The sequence below is a fragment of the Littorina saxatilis genome, linkage group LG4 (assembly GCF_037325665.1).
Source record: "Littorina saxatilis isolate snail1 linkage group LG4, US_GU_Lsax_2.0, whole genome shotgun sequence".
NCBI lineage: Eukaryota > Metazoa > Mollusca > Gastropoda > Littorinimorpha > Littorinidae > Littorina > Littorina saxatilis.
The window spans coordinates 30,187,780-30,204,929 of record NC_090248.1 but is presented as its reverse complement, the minus strand read 5'-3'; the positions used below and the strand labels follow the sequence as shown (position 1 = coordinate 30,204,929).

The window sequence follows — 17,150 nt, the reverse complement described above, 5'->3', positions numbered from 1 at the left end:
GCATTTGACCTATATTTGAAATAGGTCAAACTTAGGATTTTTCATCATTGTACTGCCGAAAGACTGATCACTTCGTTTTGATACTTGCACTGGTTTGCAACATCATTCTTTGCAATGCGTGTGTTTATTTCTTTGGTTTTGTTTGTTTATTTCTTTGTTTTTCAAAGGTGCAAAATAAAAACCGATTAACATTCCACAACTTTAAATGATCAAAAGCACTTCTGTCAAAAGGCTTTCACATGGGTGATTCATACAAAAAAATGTTGTCAAATTCTGTTGCTTACTATCAGTCAGTCAGTAAATGCTTTGTTCTTTATTCATTTTGTCATAACCATCAACCTTTTAATTCCTTGTAGCCTTAGCGATGTCGGTATAAGCGGACGTCAACACGGAAAGTTCTGTTTTTACTGGTTCACTAGCACCCAAAATGAGGCTTCGTTCAATTCCCATTCCTACTTTTTTCTTCACTAGTGGCTGTATCCGGAAATTCGCCTCGCAAACATCGAGGTAGTCGACTTGCAAAATCCTGGTGACCGATTTGGAAAGTGTCTGGCGTCAGCCCACGCTTCTCGAAGAAGAAGCGTTTGGTTTGCATTTTACTCGTGTCTTCTATGCACACCACCTAAAAATGTCTGGTCCCAAGCAGAAAGACGGGTTTCACCGCGTGGAGCTGAACAAAACAGTATGGGAGGTTCCTGCTCGCTACCAAATGCTGTCTCCCATCGGTGTAGGAGCTTACGGCCAAGTCGTGTGAGTGAATGACCTGTTCGCATAGAACGCATTTTAAATGATTGCTGGATTTATGTTTCATTCTTTTTGCTCACACAATTGACAGTAAAATAGATCGATTGCCGTATAAGTGACACATTTCCGTGTTCCTGCATCCGTTGTGGGAGGAAGTCTTTGAGTTCTGACCTTATTCAAGTTAGGCGATTGCCCTCAGTAAATTGCTCGGTCACAGTCGCATACAGTAGACAAAAGCATCATTCTCGAAGGGACACGAGGGTTTGGAAAGACAGTGAATCCAAGGGTAGAGTGATGTTACTGTTAGTGGGATCAGATGCTTGCATTCTGTTACTAGTGTTAGAGTTACCATGGTGCATTCTGTTCTATCTAAATCAATAACTAGTCAGACTGAGGAACTTCTTTTTTTTTCTAGGAAAAGATTCAACTAGTACATGACCCTTTTTTCTTCTGAGTATTTTTGGATCCTGGTTCATGCTTTTGTGTGAACACTGAATGAATCTCTTGATGTAGCCCTCTGAGAGGTCTCATAAATAAATCCCTGCGCCTTGAATATGTGCGCGATATAAATTGCATAAAAAATAAAAATAAATAAATCCCTGCGCTTAGAACTGTACCCACGGAATACGCGCGATATAAGCCTCATATTGTTTGATTGATGTTCACTCTTCTTTCAGCATGTGAATTGTGATGTTTGTATTACTATTATTTACTTCCATGAGGCTATTTAAATCGAGAGATAGCCCTTTTAGTTTTATTGTCAATTAAGTTAAACATTCAGGATCTTTGATATTTCTGCATCATTGCATTTAACTGATTTTCAGTCTTGCAAGTTGTATCATGACTCATGTGTAGGGTGTCTGTTCATAACTTTATTGTTTTTGGATTTGAGGACAGTGTTTTCCTCGAACTGTAAATTACACCGAGTGTAAAGATAAATGTAATGAGAGAAGAGCTTAATCAAGCACTGCGCAAATGAGAGCAGTATGCTTTGATTTTTATGTACATGGTATGAATCTACATATGTTTTTTTTATGGTTCCAAACTCTTCAGTATGAATGCACATGCTGGGCATGCTAGTGCATGTCATATTGTGTGTGCAGATCTTTTAAATGAAACTATACTGTGCAAGCTTTTCCTCTTACATCAAGTACGGTATTTTTTTTTTTTTAAGTGGGTGAAGCATCGATTTGCAAAGAAAAGGTAAAGGCAGGTTAAACTGATAAAGTACAGTTCAGCACATCTGATCAGGAGTCACCCAGAGCATTTTTCTTATTTCTGTACCTAGGTTAGTTGTTGAACATTATCACTGTGAATGTTCACTTGGAAATATTTCATGAGACTTGTTATTTCAGGTCGTCATACGACCAGGAAAGTGATACAAAGGTGGCCATCAAGAAACTAGCCCGTCCGTTCCAGACAGCCATACACGCCAAACGAACATACAGGGAACTCAGGATGCTGAAACACATGAACCATGAAAACGTAAGTTTGATGCAATGAAATGAAATGTTATGCATACAGACTTGTAGTGTTCATATTAATTTTATATATATTTGCACAGTATTGTCAATCACTTCAACACAATTCTGCTGTTGTTAATTACTTGTACAGTGGTACTTCTGTCTATGGACTTTGAAAATTCGGTCGTTATATGATGGGGTCGTAATATAGAGTTTTGGTTTCTTATGTCCAGGTCCGGGTCCGTCAATGATCCAGAATGACATGGGAGTTTTACCCAATATTGACGGACTGTGTGATGATATCTTCTGCTATGATCTGTCCGGTCTCGATTTTGATATCACTGTCGAAACAGACCAATAGCAGAAGATATCATCACACAGTCAGTCAATGTTAGATATATATTGCTAATTCTCTGGACATTTTGTATTTACTGTAAAGAAATTACAAACGTATTTGTCTCAGTTTTGGCTGTTCCATATCCCTCCCTCTGATTATTATTCCTTTTTATATTTAGTCAAGTTTTGACTAAATATTTTAACATCGAGGGGGAATCGAAACGAGGGTCGTGGTGTATGTGTGTGTGTGCGTGCGTGTGTGTGTGTGTGTGTGTGTGTGTAGAGCGATTCAGACTAAACTACAGGACCGATCTTTATGAAATTTGACATGAGAGTTCCTGGGTATGAAATCTCGGAACGTTTTTTTCATTTTTTTGATAAATGTCTTTGATGACGTCATATCCGGCTTTTCGTGAAAGTTGAGGCGGCACTGTCACGCCCTCATTTTTCAACCAAATTGGTTGAAATTTTGGTCAAGTACTCTTCGACGAAGCCCGGGGTTCGGTATTGCATTTCAGCTTGGTGGCTTAAAAATTAATTAATGACTTTGGTCATTAAAAATCTGAAAATTGTAAAAAAAAATAAAAAATTATAAAACGATCCAAATTTACGTTTATCTTATTCTCCATCATTTGCTGATTTCAAAAACATATAAATATGTTATATTCGGATTAAAAACAAGCTCTGAAAATTAAATATATAAAAATTATTATCAATTTTTTTTTTTTCGAAATCAATTTAAAAACACTTTCATCTTATTCCTTGTCGGTTCCTGATTCCAAAAATATATAGATATGATATGTTTGGATTAAAAACACGCTCAGAAAGTTAAAACGAAGAGAGGTACAGAAAAGCGTGCTATGCAGCATAGCGTAACCACTACCCCGCTCTTCTTGTCAATTTCACTGCCTATGCCGTGAGCGGTGGACCACGAGTATACGGTCTTGCTGCGTTGCATTGCGTTCAGTTTCATTCTGTGAGTTCGACAGCTACTTGACTAAATATTGTATTTTCGCCTTACGCGACTTGTTGTTTACTCTTTTCTTGTACTTTTCAGTTTTTTTAAAATGTCTTTTCTTTCAAAAAGTCTCTAGTCACTTGCTCAACTAAATTCTGGGATAATTACATTTTCATATATATTTGTTTGTTTTTAAATTTAGGCGTTTTTGTTTTTGAAGTGGGGAAGCAATAAAGAGGTCGTCGATATCAGTTTTGATATCGACGGAAATGTCGTCGATATCACTTTTGCACTGAGCTCAGTTTTGCCCAATTGACCAATGGAAATCCACGTAACATATGAAATAGCAATATTGCTTGATGTCGCCTGCAAAATGTTGATGATTTTCTTTTCTTACTAACCAGTTGACTATAAAATCGTTTACCAACATATAGTTTTTTTGCTTGTTTAAACTAGTCGTCAAATTTAAGGTTTGCAATAAAGACACAGAGGTTGAAACGAAAGCATGCACATTGATGCTGATACTAGAACTTTACTACTCATAGTGATACGATATCCATAAAAGATTGGGTTATAAACAAAGAACAGTGTCCCAAACGCAAGGTACGGAACTTATTGCCCTTTGCAGATGTAAAGAACGGCGGCAATGTATTGAAACTGATGTAAATTTGTAGCGAAAAACTAATTTTCACGATGAAACTTGACTCGTTCCTTCAAGGGACATAATTGCACTGCGGACTGTCAACTGAGTTGAGTAATTCAGCTCACTACACTACTCACCTTCAAACTTCACTGACGCGATCATGCAGAGAAGTGATTGATTCTCTCTTTGTATGTGTGTATACATGTCTCTCTCCCTACCACTTTGAAGCAACATGCCTTTGTTCAGAAGAGAGGAGAGTTTTGTCATTGATATTAAAAGAATGGTACGTTGAAATTTGAATACATCAGATTCTTTTGTTTCTGTGTGCAGGTTATAAATCTCCTAGACTGTTTCACCCCATGCTTTACACTGGAGGAATTCAGTGATGTGTAAGTAGACATTCATTAATTCCAAAAATTATAATATTCTGCGCTCTCTCTCTCTCTCTCTCTCATTGAGGGCTGGATGTAATATATATTCTTGCTTATCTATTACCCGGGGATGTCGTTAGGCGTCGGACATCGGACATACAGGGTTCGTACAGGTCATGGAAAACCTGGAAAGTCATGGAATTTGATTTTTAATTTTCCAGGCCTGGAAAGTCATGGAATTTCAATTCAAGTCATGGAAAGTCATAGAATTTAACAAAAATAAGAAAGAAGAAAAAAAAATTAACCTTTAGCACGCCAGCGGCGATTTTCGTTGCCCAGCCATTCCCCGATTTGCATCGCCAGCACAAGGCTTGTTCGTATGACCAACTTCTCGTTCGTATTTGCATACGAGAATAACGGTATTTTTAACGGCACTTGAGCCAAAGCCAGGCTCACTTCCTTCCGTTATCTCGTCGTGTCGTCTGCGCTGCATTTGAGTCGGTTTCGTCGAAGTTTTCTGCTTTTGTTTTTGCATCGATAAAGTACTTTAGCGCTTCGACAAGCAAGATGGAGGATGATGAGTTTGAAACTTTCATTCGAGTTGTTTCTTGACAACAAAAAGTATGCGGAATTGGAACAAATTACCGAGGAAGATCTTCGCAATGAACTGTGTATCGCGGTGAAAAAAATGACAGTTCGTCAAGTCACAGTGACGGTTACGAAACGGAATTTACGAAAGTGCAGATGGATACAAACAGTGGCTGGTCCAGTTTAGTGAAATGACAGGACCAGCAAACATTACCGATAATCTGACTGCGTAGCAAATGCTTGACTTGCTTGTCGAAGAGACACTGCGTAGAAACTGACTCAAATTCAGTGCAAAGCAAGCCAGTGACAAGACGTAAAAAGTTTGCGTGTTCGGAAATGGCGACCTGTGGATCTAGTCATGGAAAATGTTATTGAGGCTCATGGAAAAGTCATGGAATTTTTTTTCTAATAACCAGTGGGGACCCTGGACATAGACCGATTAAAAGGCTCAAATGTCCGATTCACTTAGCCGCATGGCGGTCAGATGTCCTATCGTTTTCAACTGAGCGCGGTCATTGTCCGATAAGAACTCCATTCCTTCGGACAGCGCGTTATTTGATAATTTTCCTTTCATGATAATAATCTTCAAAAAGTGACCAAGCGCTCTCGCGTACAGGTGCACTGAAGTTGTGCAGTGCAGATCTTGGGTTTTTCGAACCGTTTGCGGTATGAGCTGTTTGCGTACATCCGTCTACAGCACTAAAGTTAGGAGTACGGGAGACAACTCCAACTGACCAAGGCTCGTGTATGCTTTAATTTGCTTTCGGTTAGAGTTGAAGCGCACGGCACTGAATTATGCCACCGAAAAAAACTAAAGCCTGCCAAACAAACAAAAAACTTGAACACGTTTGGCGTTTCAACGGCATCGTGTGCTACATAAGGGCCAAGAAGAACATGGGAAAACACGGCTAGCAATAGCATCATTCCGGAAAATGACAGCGCCAATGACAGTGTCGCCGCTGAAACCTCCACAATCACGGAAAGTAAAGTTTCGTGACTTGAAGATGTACGTGTCGGTACAACAGGACATTCGCACAGACGGTCTTTTAATAATGTTAACTATTCATGGCTGACCCTGTTTAGTACTAGTTGGTTAGAATTTGACAGCAAAGAGACCATCTATATAGGTAAACTGTTTTGTCGAATATGTCAAGAAAAAGCTCTGTCAGGAAATCATGCAGTTTGTGTGCCAATCAAAGTAAGAGTGCTGAAGTGTTTGGTTGCTTTTTAGTTTTGTTTGTTTCTTTTTTGTGTGTGCCCTGTTTGAAACAAAAGTAATAAAACAACATACGCACACAATGTTGGTGCATATATTGATGTGTGTGTGTGTGTGATCATAATTTTGTGTTTTGCACAAAATTGTCATCTCCTATTATGTATTAAAATGTCTGAAAGCAGTCAAATGTCCTGTTGATGCCGAAGAGCTCAGGACAATTGTCCTATAGGTATGAATTTGTGGCAACATCCCTGATTACCCTCAATAATAAAGATTTTCTCTCTCTCTCTCTCTCTCTCTCTCTCTCTCTCTCTCTCTCTCTCTCTCTCTCTCTCTCTCTCTCCTGTTTGTATAAGGGACAGGTTGTAAGATAAGGCTTTGCCTAAAACCTTCATTTATGTTTAATAAAGTTCTTAGTTCTCTCTCTCTCACACACTCTCTTCCTATTCTTTGCAAATTCATTTATAGTAAGCAAATACATCATGGGAAAAAATAAATAACTTTTTTATTTGCAATAAGAATGTTGCACATAAAATTAGGATAGTTTCGATGTGTGTGCTCATGCGTGTGTTATTTTTCAGGTACATGGTAACATCCTTGATGGGCGCAGACTTGAACAACATTTTCAAAACACAACGTCTTAGCGACGACCATGTACAGTTCCTTGTGTATCAGATACTCCGGGGTCTAAAGGTTGGTATAGATTCTATGGCCTGCAGTTATGGTGCTTAAAAACCCTTTGGCAAAGTAGAGTGTGCCACTGCTAGAAGAAGTGTCATGCATTTTTATTAAATTAAAAGTACAAGTATTGGTAAAACAGCAAAGACGTGACTCAGTAACAGAGAATTTTATTAAATAACTCTGTCATTTCTTTATGGAATCTGCAAGATTTGCGTGTTTTGATTCCAAGACAAGCAACCATGGTGTCACAGTGAAATTTGACCCCCACAACCAAAGTCTGATGGGAAATAGTCAAACTTTTGAAGCTAGTCTAGGGGCATGCTATTGAATCATGTTAACAAATAGTGTGAGTGTTTTAATCTCAGAGGCAAGAGTGGCGCAGAAGTATTCTTGAAGGGGATTCTAAAGGGTCATTTTCAGATTTTATGGGCCAATGACATGTTATGGTTGGTAAACTGAACCATGCCAATGAGCATGTTTTCAGTGATGTTCCTAGGACTGGAGGGCAACAGGACAAAATGTCCTGAATAAAAAAAACTAATAGGACATCATGTCCTGACTACAAAAACACAATAGGACATTCAGATCAAGCGAACCAATCATGGCACCTAACCTTTTTAGATGACTGAGAATATATGAATAGGCCCTAAAGGCAAATAAAAACTGAACAGTTCCAAATTTATTTTAATATTTTAAATGCAACAGTGTTCAGTAGGGTTACTTTCACACACACAGACACATGCTTCAGAATGTCATAAGTGATCTTTCACACACACACACACACACACACACACACACACACACACACACACACACACACACACACACACTCACTCACACTCACACACACTATGCTTCAGAATTAATGTCACAAGTGACAAGTGATCTTTCACACACTTCAGAATGTCACACGTGATCATTTTCAGTGAGCTTGAACAGCTTTCTATCCTTCTTTAACTTCCATCTGCAAACAATGTCAAAAAGGATTGATCATCCCTCTCCTTCTCCCCCTCTATCTTCTGCTTCAACAACATGTTCTGTGTCTCAGTGAGCAGGCGGTTTCTCTTCGCGGTCAAGATATTGTTCTGGGCACTGAAGCCTCTTTCCACATCAGCTGTATGGACTGGCAAGACGAGTGCGATTTCTGGTCGCCCCTACTTTCGTTTCTTGCGCCTCTTCCTGCGTCTCTTCCTGAGGTTGTAGATCTATTGGCTCACCTTCTGAGGCTTCAGTCTCCGACGGGGCCGAAGGCCCTGCAACTTGACTGTCCGTGTCGTCCTTTTTTTTAACAAAGCCACTCAAAAGTGTCTGCCCTTTTCCCACGCAAACCTTTTTCTTCGGCGGCATCTTTGCAGAAATGTGGCGGCGGAAGTAAAGTGTCGCTGTCAAAAGTAGCGAGAGTTGTGGCTCTTGTAATATTGTTCGGTCGAGAGTTGCGTCCCTTGTGTTATTGTTCGACCGAGAGTGAAAATTAAAGTTCAAGTAGGCCCCGATTCGAACTTGTTTTAACGGGGTTTGATACTTCAGTTTGTACAGATTCTTCTTGCAGTGACCGCTCTAGACGTAATACTATCGGACAATGACCGCTGACTTCGCGATCGGATCGGACATTTGACGGGACAGAGGTGTTTGCAATCGGTCATTTTACAACCTAAATCGGTCTATGACCGATGACCGACGCCTCGGAACATCACTGTGTTTTGGAAACGAAAGTCATCAGTTAGAGTGGACACTGCATAAACTTGGTATGATACTGATATTTTCATCACAGAAGTCTGCTATGCTATGAACCTGCCCATACTTAGTTGTATGACACTGAATTCATTGTTCTGTGCTTATATATATATAATATATAATAAAAGATTTGTTGATATCCTTACTGCCTTTTCTGTTTCAGTACATTCATTCTGCGGGCATTATTCACAGAGTAAGTACAGATTTTAATTTCTGAAATATCTGCTTTGTTTTGGGTAAAAATGTTTGTAAATATGTATGTGTGTGCATGTTGTTGTGGGTATGAGTGTGTGTCTTACTTTTTGTATTTGTTTAATAATGTATGATCTAATAAATGTATTCATTAACTGAAACGCTCTCCTTTGCATTCATGGGGGGTTTAGGGGTATTTTTATGGTTTTATTCAGGCATCGTGGCGTTTTCCTACCAAAGGATTGCCTATTATTTATTTCAATGCTACTTTACTTAAATTTGTATTTGCACTTTATTGCAGGATCTCAAACCAAGTAACATTGCAGTCAACGAGGATTGTGAGCTGAAGGTGAGGATGCTTTATGTTTTATTTTATTTTGACAAAATGTACATTGTTATAAAACTAAAAAATATTGGCCTTCATAATCTGACTTGATCAGATCTCGCACACCCACTCACTAACAAGAAAAATGTTTTTTGGTTTCTGTCGTGGCATACAAGTCAGTATGTGTAACTTTCATGCCTTCTGCTTTTTCTTTCTCTTCTTCTGCATCTTGTTCTTTATTTTATTTTTATATTTTTATTTGCTTGTGAGTGGATTTTGTGTTGATATATATATATATATGTATTTCCCTTAATTGCTTACGATTGAACCCCAACCCCTCCCCCACTGCATAGGAGACCTCTCTCCTGTTAACACCTTGTTTTTTCTTCAGATTTTCTGTTCGTGGTGTCTGTAAATTTACCTCAATTTTATTTAAAGACTCCTTCCTTTATAAGAAAAAATTTCTTCTGTTTTGGGGAGGTCTTAAAAGGGAGGTTCCATGGTATATGATAAATATTATATATATTCGGGACAGTGATTAGCAGTTAAAATGCCATTTATGGTTGCTATGCTAGATTTTGGACTTTGGACTGGCTCGACATGCAGAAGACGAGATGACAGGTTACGTGGCGACAAGGTGGTACAGGGCACCAGAAATCATGCTCAACTGGATGAAATACAACAACACAGGTAAGCAAGTTTGTGTAACTGAGGGTGTAGAATAAACATATAAAGAGTGGTCACTACTGAGGTCTGAGGGAGAAAGTGCCTAATTCTTTGGGAACCAAACGCGGGGTCAGATTGGCTGAAACTGCAAATTGTTTTCAACCAATCTAACCATGTGCTTGAATCCCACCCAGTTGAGCTCTATCGCATGCACACCACCCCCGGTTTGCATGGTTTAAGATTTGTAGTATTCCTGGATATGAAAAGACATAGGATGAATTGTTTCAGTAATAGCGCTACAGATTTGATATTTCGTTTTTCACTAAATCAAGAATTTATAACCAGTCTGGGGTCCTTTTGCATGGCAACATTGTTAGTTTCGTGTCATTCTAAACAAATAATTTATATGGGGCAATGTGAGTCAACTTCAAGCACAAAATATGTATTTGAGTGCAAGTTTACTGTTGCTAAAGAATGCAGTGTGTGTTAATTTCTCAAATTATTTTACTCAAACATATTTTACATATGTCTATGGTTATGTCTGGGTTTGACAGGTCACTACAGTAAGCGGATTTCAAACATTACTTTTTTGTGCAGTATGTCGAAATGTGAAATTTGCATCTTTTGCTTGTTTAATGTACATGTTTAATGCATAATGAAACTGTCTTTTGATGGTGATAAGCGCTGAAGAAGAATGTTTTATTTAGAACTATGTGTATTATTTTTCAGTGGACATTTGGTCAGTTGGGTGCATAATGGCGGAGATGATCACGGGCAAACCTCTGTTCCCTGGCACAGATCGTATCCTTTCTTTCCAATTGTTTGGATTTTTAACTTAAAGGTAAAAGAGGACGATTACATCAGAATTTGATAGTCTTGGCACGCTATCCTACTGCTGGAATGCTGAAAAAGTACAGAAATATAACCAGATATTTGAATTTTCGGGTTGGGATCTGGCCCAACCGTCCTGCGTAAGGCAATAAGTAAGTAATGGTAAGTGTGCTGATTAAAATTAGATTTTGACAAAAATGTCAGTTTAGCAGGTCAGATATTCAGTAGGCTACTTCAGAACTTGACTAACTTTCAGTCAGAATAGTCTCCCATTTTGATGCGTCAAAGATGGATGGCCATCATCTGATCAAAATCCATGTAGGTTTGCTTAGTCATATTAAGTGGCGGCAACTTTTTGGTTTTTCAGTGTGTGTTTTATGATCATTAACTTGTAAAGCCGTACTTGGGACCACCCAAAAGCTTCCCTATATTGCATGTGGCTTGTCATGTTCATAAAGGACAGAGACAACAAGTGATCTTTCGTTGAAGGGCCTCATATCACTGATACCACTGTGCCATTATTATTACATTCTTTTAATTTGTGTATGTTCAAAAACATAAAGTACAAAAAACAAGTCTTATGAATTCTTGACGGTATAAAGACATTGATCAGCTGACGAGAATACTTCAGCTGGTGGGGTCACCGGATGAGCACCTTTTCGACAAGATCTCAAGTGAAGATGTGAGTCTCTCTCTCTCTCTCTCTCTCTCTCTCTCTCTCTCTCTCTCTCTCTCTCGCTCTCGCTCTCTCTCGCTCTCTCTCTCTCGCTCTCGTCTAAGTATGTGGAAATCTTCAGCCGGTCACCTAACTTCAGCAGAAAAGATTTGTATGGTCTTACTCTTAATAAAATAATTTTTCCAGCTAAGCAGAAACCAATATTTTGGCGGCCTATTGGTTTACTGCATACTGTTTATTGAAAAAAGCTACCAAATTTTATTGAAGATATTTCCCAACAACAAAAGTCTACTGAAATATATTCGCCATCCCACCCACCTCAAACCGAATGATTTAAATCATTGGATGCCTTTTTCAATTTCAAGTCTAATTGGCTCACGTAAGTGTAGCCTATGCGATGCTAACTTTTGTCTGTCTGTGCGTGCGTGCGTATGTATGTGTGTATGTCTGTGGTAGAAACTCTAACATTTGAAGACGTCATATTACATTGACGTCACATTATGACGTACGAGGGTTAGACGTCACGCGATGGAATTACTGAAAGTCTCGGTGATTGTTATTTTGAGCGGGCCGAGACTATTTGGCAGTCGTGTCCATGTAAGTAGGCTACATGCAGACAGACAGATCTAGATCTAGTGTCTCGCTTTCTTGCACAGTTTCACCTAGATGCTCTTTCTGTGTGTGTGTGTGTGTGTGTGTGTACTGTATGTGTGACGGAGTGATTGAGTTTGTGTTACTGTTTGTCGATTTCTTACGTGAGCCTTGAAGGCTTCGCCTCTTGTTTTTTTGTTAGTTTCCACTTATTTTTTAATATTTAGGGTCTTTAGAATTAGGGGGTAATGTCACTGTCTTTTTTGATGCAGAGATAACTGTTCTGTCAGTTCACAAGATGAATTTGTGCTTCATTATTAGTACATACATACTTTGCTTTTGATTATGGAGTTTTTTCTTCTTCTTCTTCTGCGTTCGTGGGCTGAAACTCCCACGTACACTCATGTTTTTTTGCACGAGTGGAATTTTACGTGTATGACCGTTTTTTACCCCGCCATTTAGGCAGCCATACGCCGTTTTTGGAGGAAGCATGCTGGGTATTTTCGTGTTTCTATAACCCACCAAACTCTGACATGGATTACAGGATCTTTTTTGTGCGCTCTTGGTCTTGTGCTTGCGTGTACACACGGGGGTGTTCGGACACTGAGGAGAGTCTGCACACAAAGTTGACTCTGAGAAATAAATCTCTCGCCGAACGTGGGGACAAACTCACGCTGACAGCGGCCAACTGGATACAAATCCAGCGCGCTACCGACTGAGCTACATCCCCACCCATACTTTGGTTTTGATTATGGAGTTTCATCTGTATGTTTGTTTTGCAGGCCAAAAAGTTCATTCGATCCATGCCAATCATGAGGAAAAAGGACTTCAAAGACGTTTTCGCTGGCGCCAACCCAGAAGGTAAAGGAATTAAAATATGCATTATATTTCAAAGGCACAGACCTTCTCATAAAAGCAGTTTTGCTTAGATTTTTTAATGCTTTAATTTTTTTAAATTCAATGGATTTGCGTTGAAACTGCTGCCTTTTTGTTACAGTGGATCCCCTTTTAAAGACCTTTCATTTTGAGATCTCGCTTTTTTCAGATATTTTGTTTATAACCTGTAATTTTACCTCCATTTTAACACTCTCCTTTTTAAGAAAGTAAGTTTCACAGAATTGTGGAGGTTTAACTCATTCGCTGCGCAGCTAAATTTCCCCTGTGTTCCCTGCCAACGCGCGATTTAGAGCCATTTTGAAAAAAATATTAAAAATCAACAACACAAGATAACCTTACATACCTTATGTTTTTGCAAAGTTTGAAACTTACTCTTTTAGAAAATATATGAAACATTTGAAAGTACATACCTTTTGTTGTCTTCATATCCACGCAAAATATCCAATTTGAAGCAAAACAAAAAAACTTTCTACGTCATGGGTTCATCATACACAATGTCATGATCGACACTTGCATTGCCCGAATCATCACCCAAATGATCGTCCATTGGCACAAAATCGTCACCAGAATCTAAAATATCATCTCCACTATCATCATCACTGAGGTCAAGATCAGAACCGTACTGAATAACACGTTCTAGCACTCTTTTCAAGTTACTACGTCTCAGCAGAACGATCCGCCATCTTGGAAAAGTCAAAACACGTGGGTCGCACACCGTCAACAAAATTTTTATTAATCCCAACAATTTAAGGGAAGGAACTGTTTACAGTGAATGGTACCACTGTAGACAGATAGAAGTTCATTGCAGGGGTTGTTTCCCTTGGTCAGCAGGACCGTTTACACTGTTAAAAATTCGTGATATCCGTCGGAACTCAAGTGCCGGCACGCAGCCAACGCTAAACACAGGTGTCGGAATTCCAGTTCCGACGCGCAGCGAATGAGTTAAATAAACAAAAAAAGGCAGGGGGAGGGGGTGAATAGTGTACCGCATTCTTATCAATATCAATATGAGGCTTATATCACGCGTATTCCGTGGGTACAGTTCTAAGCGCAGGGATTTGTTTTTTTTATATTTTTATTTTATGCAATTTATATGGCGCACATATTCAAGGCGCAGGGATTTATTTATGCCGTGTGAGATGGAATTTTTTTTACACAATACATCACGCATTCACATCGGCCAGCAGATCGCAGCCATTTCGGCGCATATCCTACTTTTCACGGCCTATTATTCCAAGTCACACGGGTATTTTGGTGGACATTTTTATCTGTGCCTATACAATTTTGCCAGGAAAGACCCTTTTGTCAATCGTGGGATCTTTAACATGCACACCCCAATGTAGTGTACACGAAGGGACCTCAGTTTTTCGTCTCATCCGAAAGACTAGCACTTGAACCCACCACCTAGGTTAGGAAAGGGGGGAGAAAATTGCTAACGCCCTGACCCAGGGTCGAACTCGCAACCTCTCGCTTCCGAGCGTAAGTGCGTTACCACTCGGCCACCCAGTTCTTGAAATGAGCGGAAAAGTTAATGAGGAATAAGAGTTCTAGCTATACGTAAAAACTGATTTATCGTGAAAGCTGTAGTTTTGTTCTGTACATCTGGTAAGGATTTTTAAAGAAACATTTTCCCTTCAATTACAGAGCCTCAGTGACAACATTTGTTATTCACATGATAACCTAAAATAAGGTTTCATATTACTTCAAGGCAGAAAGGAAAAAAGACAGCAAGAAGCAAATTGATTGGGGCAGAAAAAAGCCATCACAAATGTACAAAAGAAGATTAGTCATATTTGTAAAACATGATAGGTGTGTTTTGGTGCTGCTATTGATTTACTGGAGTGGATGTTGGACTTGGAAACAGAATACAGAATCTTTAGTTGCCCAAGGTTGGGAATTTGTCTTGACATTGCGGTTAAGAAACATGCACTCCAGCCATGCACACCCAGCACATGCATCTTTACCAACTTCAATACTATGTGTGTGTTATGTTACAGCGATCCATTTACTGGAGCGGATGTTGGACCTGGACACGGAGCGACGCATCTCAGCCACAGAGGCCTTGGCCCACCCTTACCTGAAGCAGTACGCTGACCCACAGGACGAGCCCACCGCTCTGCCTTACGATCAGTCCTTTGAGAATTACGAGCTGTCCATACCTGAATGGAAACGTGAGTATGCCTCTTAGGACAATGAAACCCGAGCACGTGTATAAGCTTTGCTCCATTTATCAAATTGATTGTATGTGGCATTGTGATAGATATGTAATTATCTTCTTCTTCTTCTTCTGCGTTCGTGGGCTGAAACTCCCACGTACACTCGTGTTTTTTGCACGAGTGGAATTTTACGTGTATGACCGTTTTTTACCCCGCCATTTAGGCAGCCATACGCCGTTTTCGAAGGAAGCATGCTGGGTATTTTCGTGTTTCTATAACCCACCGAACTCTGACATGGATTACAGGATCTTTTTCGTGCGCACTTGGTCTTGTGCTTGCGTGTACACACGGGGGTGTTCGGCGGACACCGAGGAGAGTCTGCACACAAAGTTGACTCTGAGAAATAAATCTCTCGCCGAACGTGGGGACGAACTCACGCTGACAGCGGCCAACTGGATACAAATCCAGCGCGCTACCGACTGAGCTACATCCCCGCCCTTGATGTAATTATCTGAATAAATTGTTTAAAAAACAATGGAACCCCACTTTTAAGACCCCCCAATTTCAAGACTCCCTTCTTTTTAAGATCCTGCTTTCACAGACTTGATGTTCATATGGTCTGTAAAATTACCTCCATTTTAAGGCTTTTTAAGATCTGTTTTTCTCAGAATTTTGGTGGTCTTAAAAAAGTGCTGTGAGTTCGACAGGTGGACTACATGTAGTAATTTTGTTTCACACAATTTAATTTTTTTTTTAATGAAAGCTGAAAAGCCATTCTAGTTTGACAAGTAAATCAAGTGACTCAACTCATTGTCTCCCAGGTACGGATATATCTGTACCCACTCATATGGCTCTATCTGACCAGGTACGGATATATCCGATCAGACTGTTAGCTTCAGTCGCTTACTGTAACGTCGATCTAACGCCTGCATTCCAGCGTGTTGATACACAGTTACTACACAGTTTCTACAATTCTGAGTGACCTGCTGCAGCACAGCTGGTCTCGGCGAAAACAAACTTGGTCAACATAGGTGGGGTAGAAAGTGTTTAGGGCTCAGATACACTGCTGCTAAAAATTAAAATTAAACATTGGAGCTGTAAGGGTTAAGTGTGTTCTGGTTTTTGAAGGGTTGTGTATTTTGTCATTGCAGGTCTGGTGTACGATGAGGTGGTGAATTTCGTCCCATTGCCTGACCCCAGCATGGTTCCAAGTGGAGATTGACGCTCTTAGCTCTACATCGCTGCCTTTATCCTTCATCCCACCTCACTTAGAGCATGGCCCATCCTTTGCCTTTTCCTCCCCACCTGGGCAAAGCAGCTTTCGCACAGTTGCTGACAAAGTCATGAAATCTCATCTTCTTTTAACTCATACCTGTCTCTTTGTTTCTTCCCCTCTCTCTCTCTTTCTCTCTTTCTTTCTCTCTTTCTTTCTCTCTTTCTGAGTTCCCCCCCCCCCCCCCCCCCCCCGAAAAAAAATACCCCCGACCCCTACCCCACCCCACCCTTGTCACTAAATCTAAACTATCATTGCCTCATACCTCTCTTTGATTTGCTCACCTGACCACCACCAGCCTTCCCATCACATACCCTCACCCCACCCCCCATCACCACCCCTACCTGTGTTCTCCATTCCTTTTCTTGCTTGTAAACTTGACCACTTCAGTTTTCCTCCTTTCTCCGTCCTGAATTCTATCGCCCCCACACTGCCCATTTCCCCCCCCCCCCCCCCCCCCTCCACTGTCAACATGCACTTGTCCCTTTTTTTGCACAGCCAGATACAGAAGTGTGGCAATAATGACAAAATGGTACAACGCCTTGCATACTCAAGGGCGTTCTTGCTATGAAAACGTAGTAGGGTAAAAAATTGTGACAACTGCGTGAGAAATGAAGATGAGTAAAAAAAATGGAAAGAGAAAGAAACCAAAAAGAATGTGTGATGATGTGCTTTGTTGTCTGTTTTTGCATGCCTATTGGTCAGCTATTCTGTCTTTTTTTGTTTGTTTTTATTAGAATGACTGGTTAAGTATGTCCATGAGTTAAAAATAAAATAGAAAAAATTATACAGGGATGTTCCTCTGCCCT

At 39.9% G+C, this 17,150-nt stretch overlaps 1 protein-coding gene across 1 annotated transcript; it reads left to right on the top strand.

Annotated features, from left to right (window-relative positions):
- The first annotated feature begins 469 nt into the window (after positions 1-469).
- Positions 470-16,490, top strand: LOC138964464 (mitogen-activated protein kinase 14-like). Its single transcript, XM_070336431.1, has 12 exons — positions 470-750; positions 2,100-2,229; positions 4,475-4,533; positions 6,901-7,012; positions 8,898-8,927; positions 9,228-9,275; positions 9,827-9,941; positions 10,647-10,718; positions 11,351-11,430; positions 12,798-12,876; positions 14,910-15,083; positions 16,220-16,490. Exons 1-12 carry the CDS (start codon positions 629-631, stop codon positions 16,288-16,290), a joined length of 1,092 nt encoding a protein of 363 aa, XP_070192532.1. The 5' UTR covers positions 470-628; the 3' UTR covers positions 16,291-16,490.
- Positions 16,491-17,150: the final 660 nt, after the last annotated feature.

Bases quoted from the DNA above. Each gene is read 5' to 3' on its own strand.
- LOC138964464 (XM_070336431.1), top strand. From the start codon at position 629: ATGTCTGGTCCCAAGCAGAAAGACGGGTTTCACCGCGTGGAGCTGAAC. The intron at 4,534-6,900 runs GTAAGTAGACAT...GTTATTTTTCAG, and splicing joins CTGGAGGAATTCAGTGATGT to GTACATGGTAACATCCTTGA. The intron at 8,928-9,227 runs GTAAGTACAGAT...ACTTTATTGCAG, and splicing joins CTGCGGGCATTATTCACAGA to GATCTCAAACCAAGTAACAT.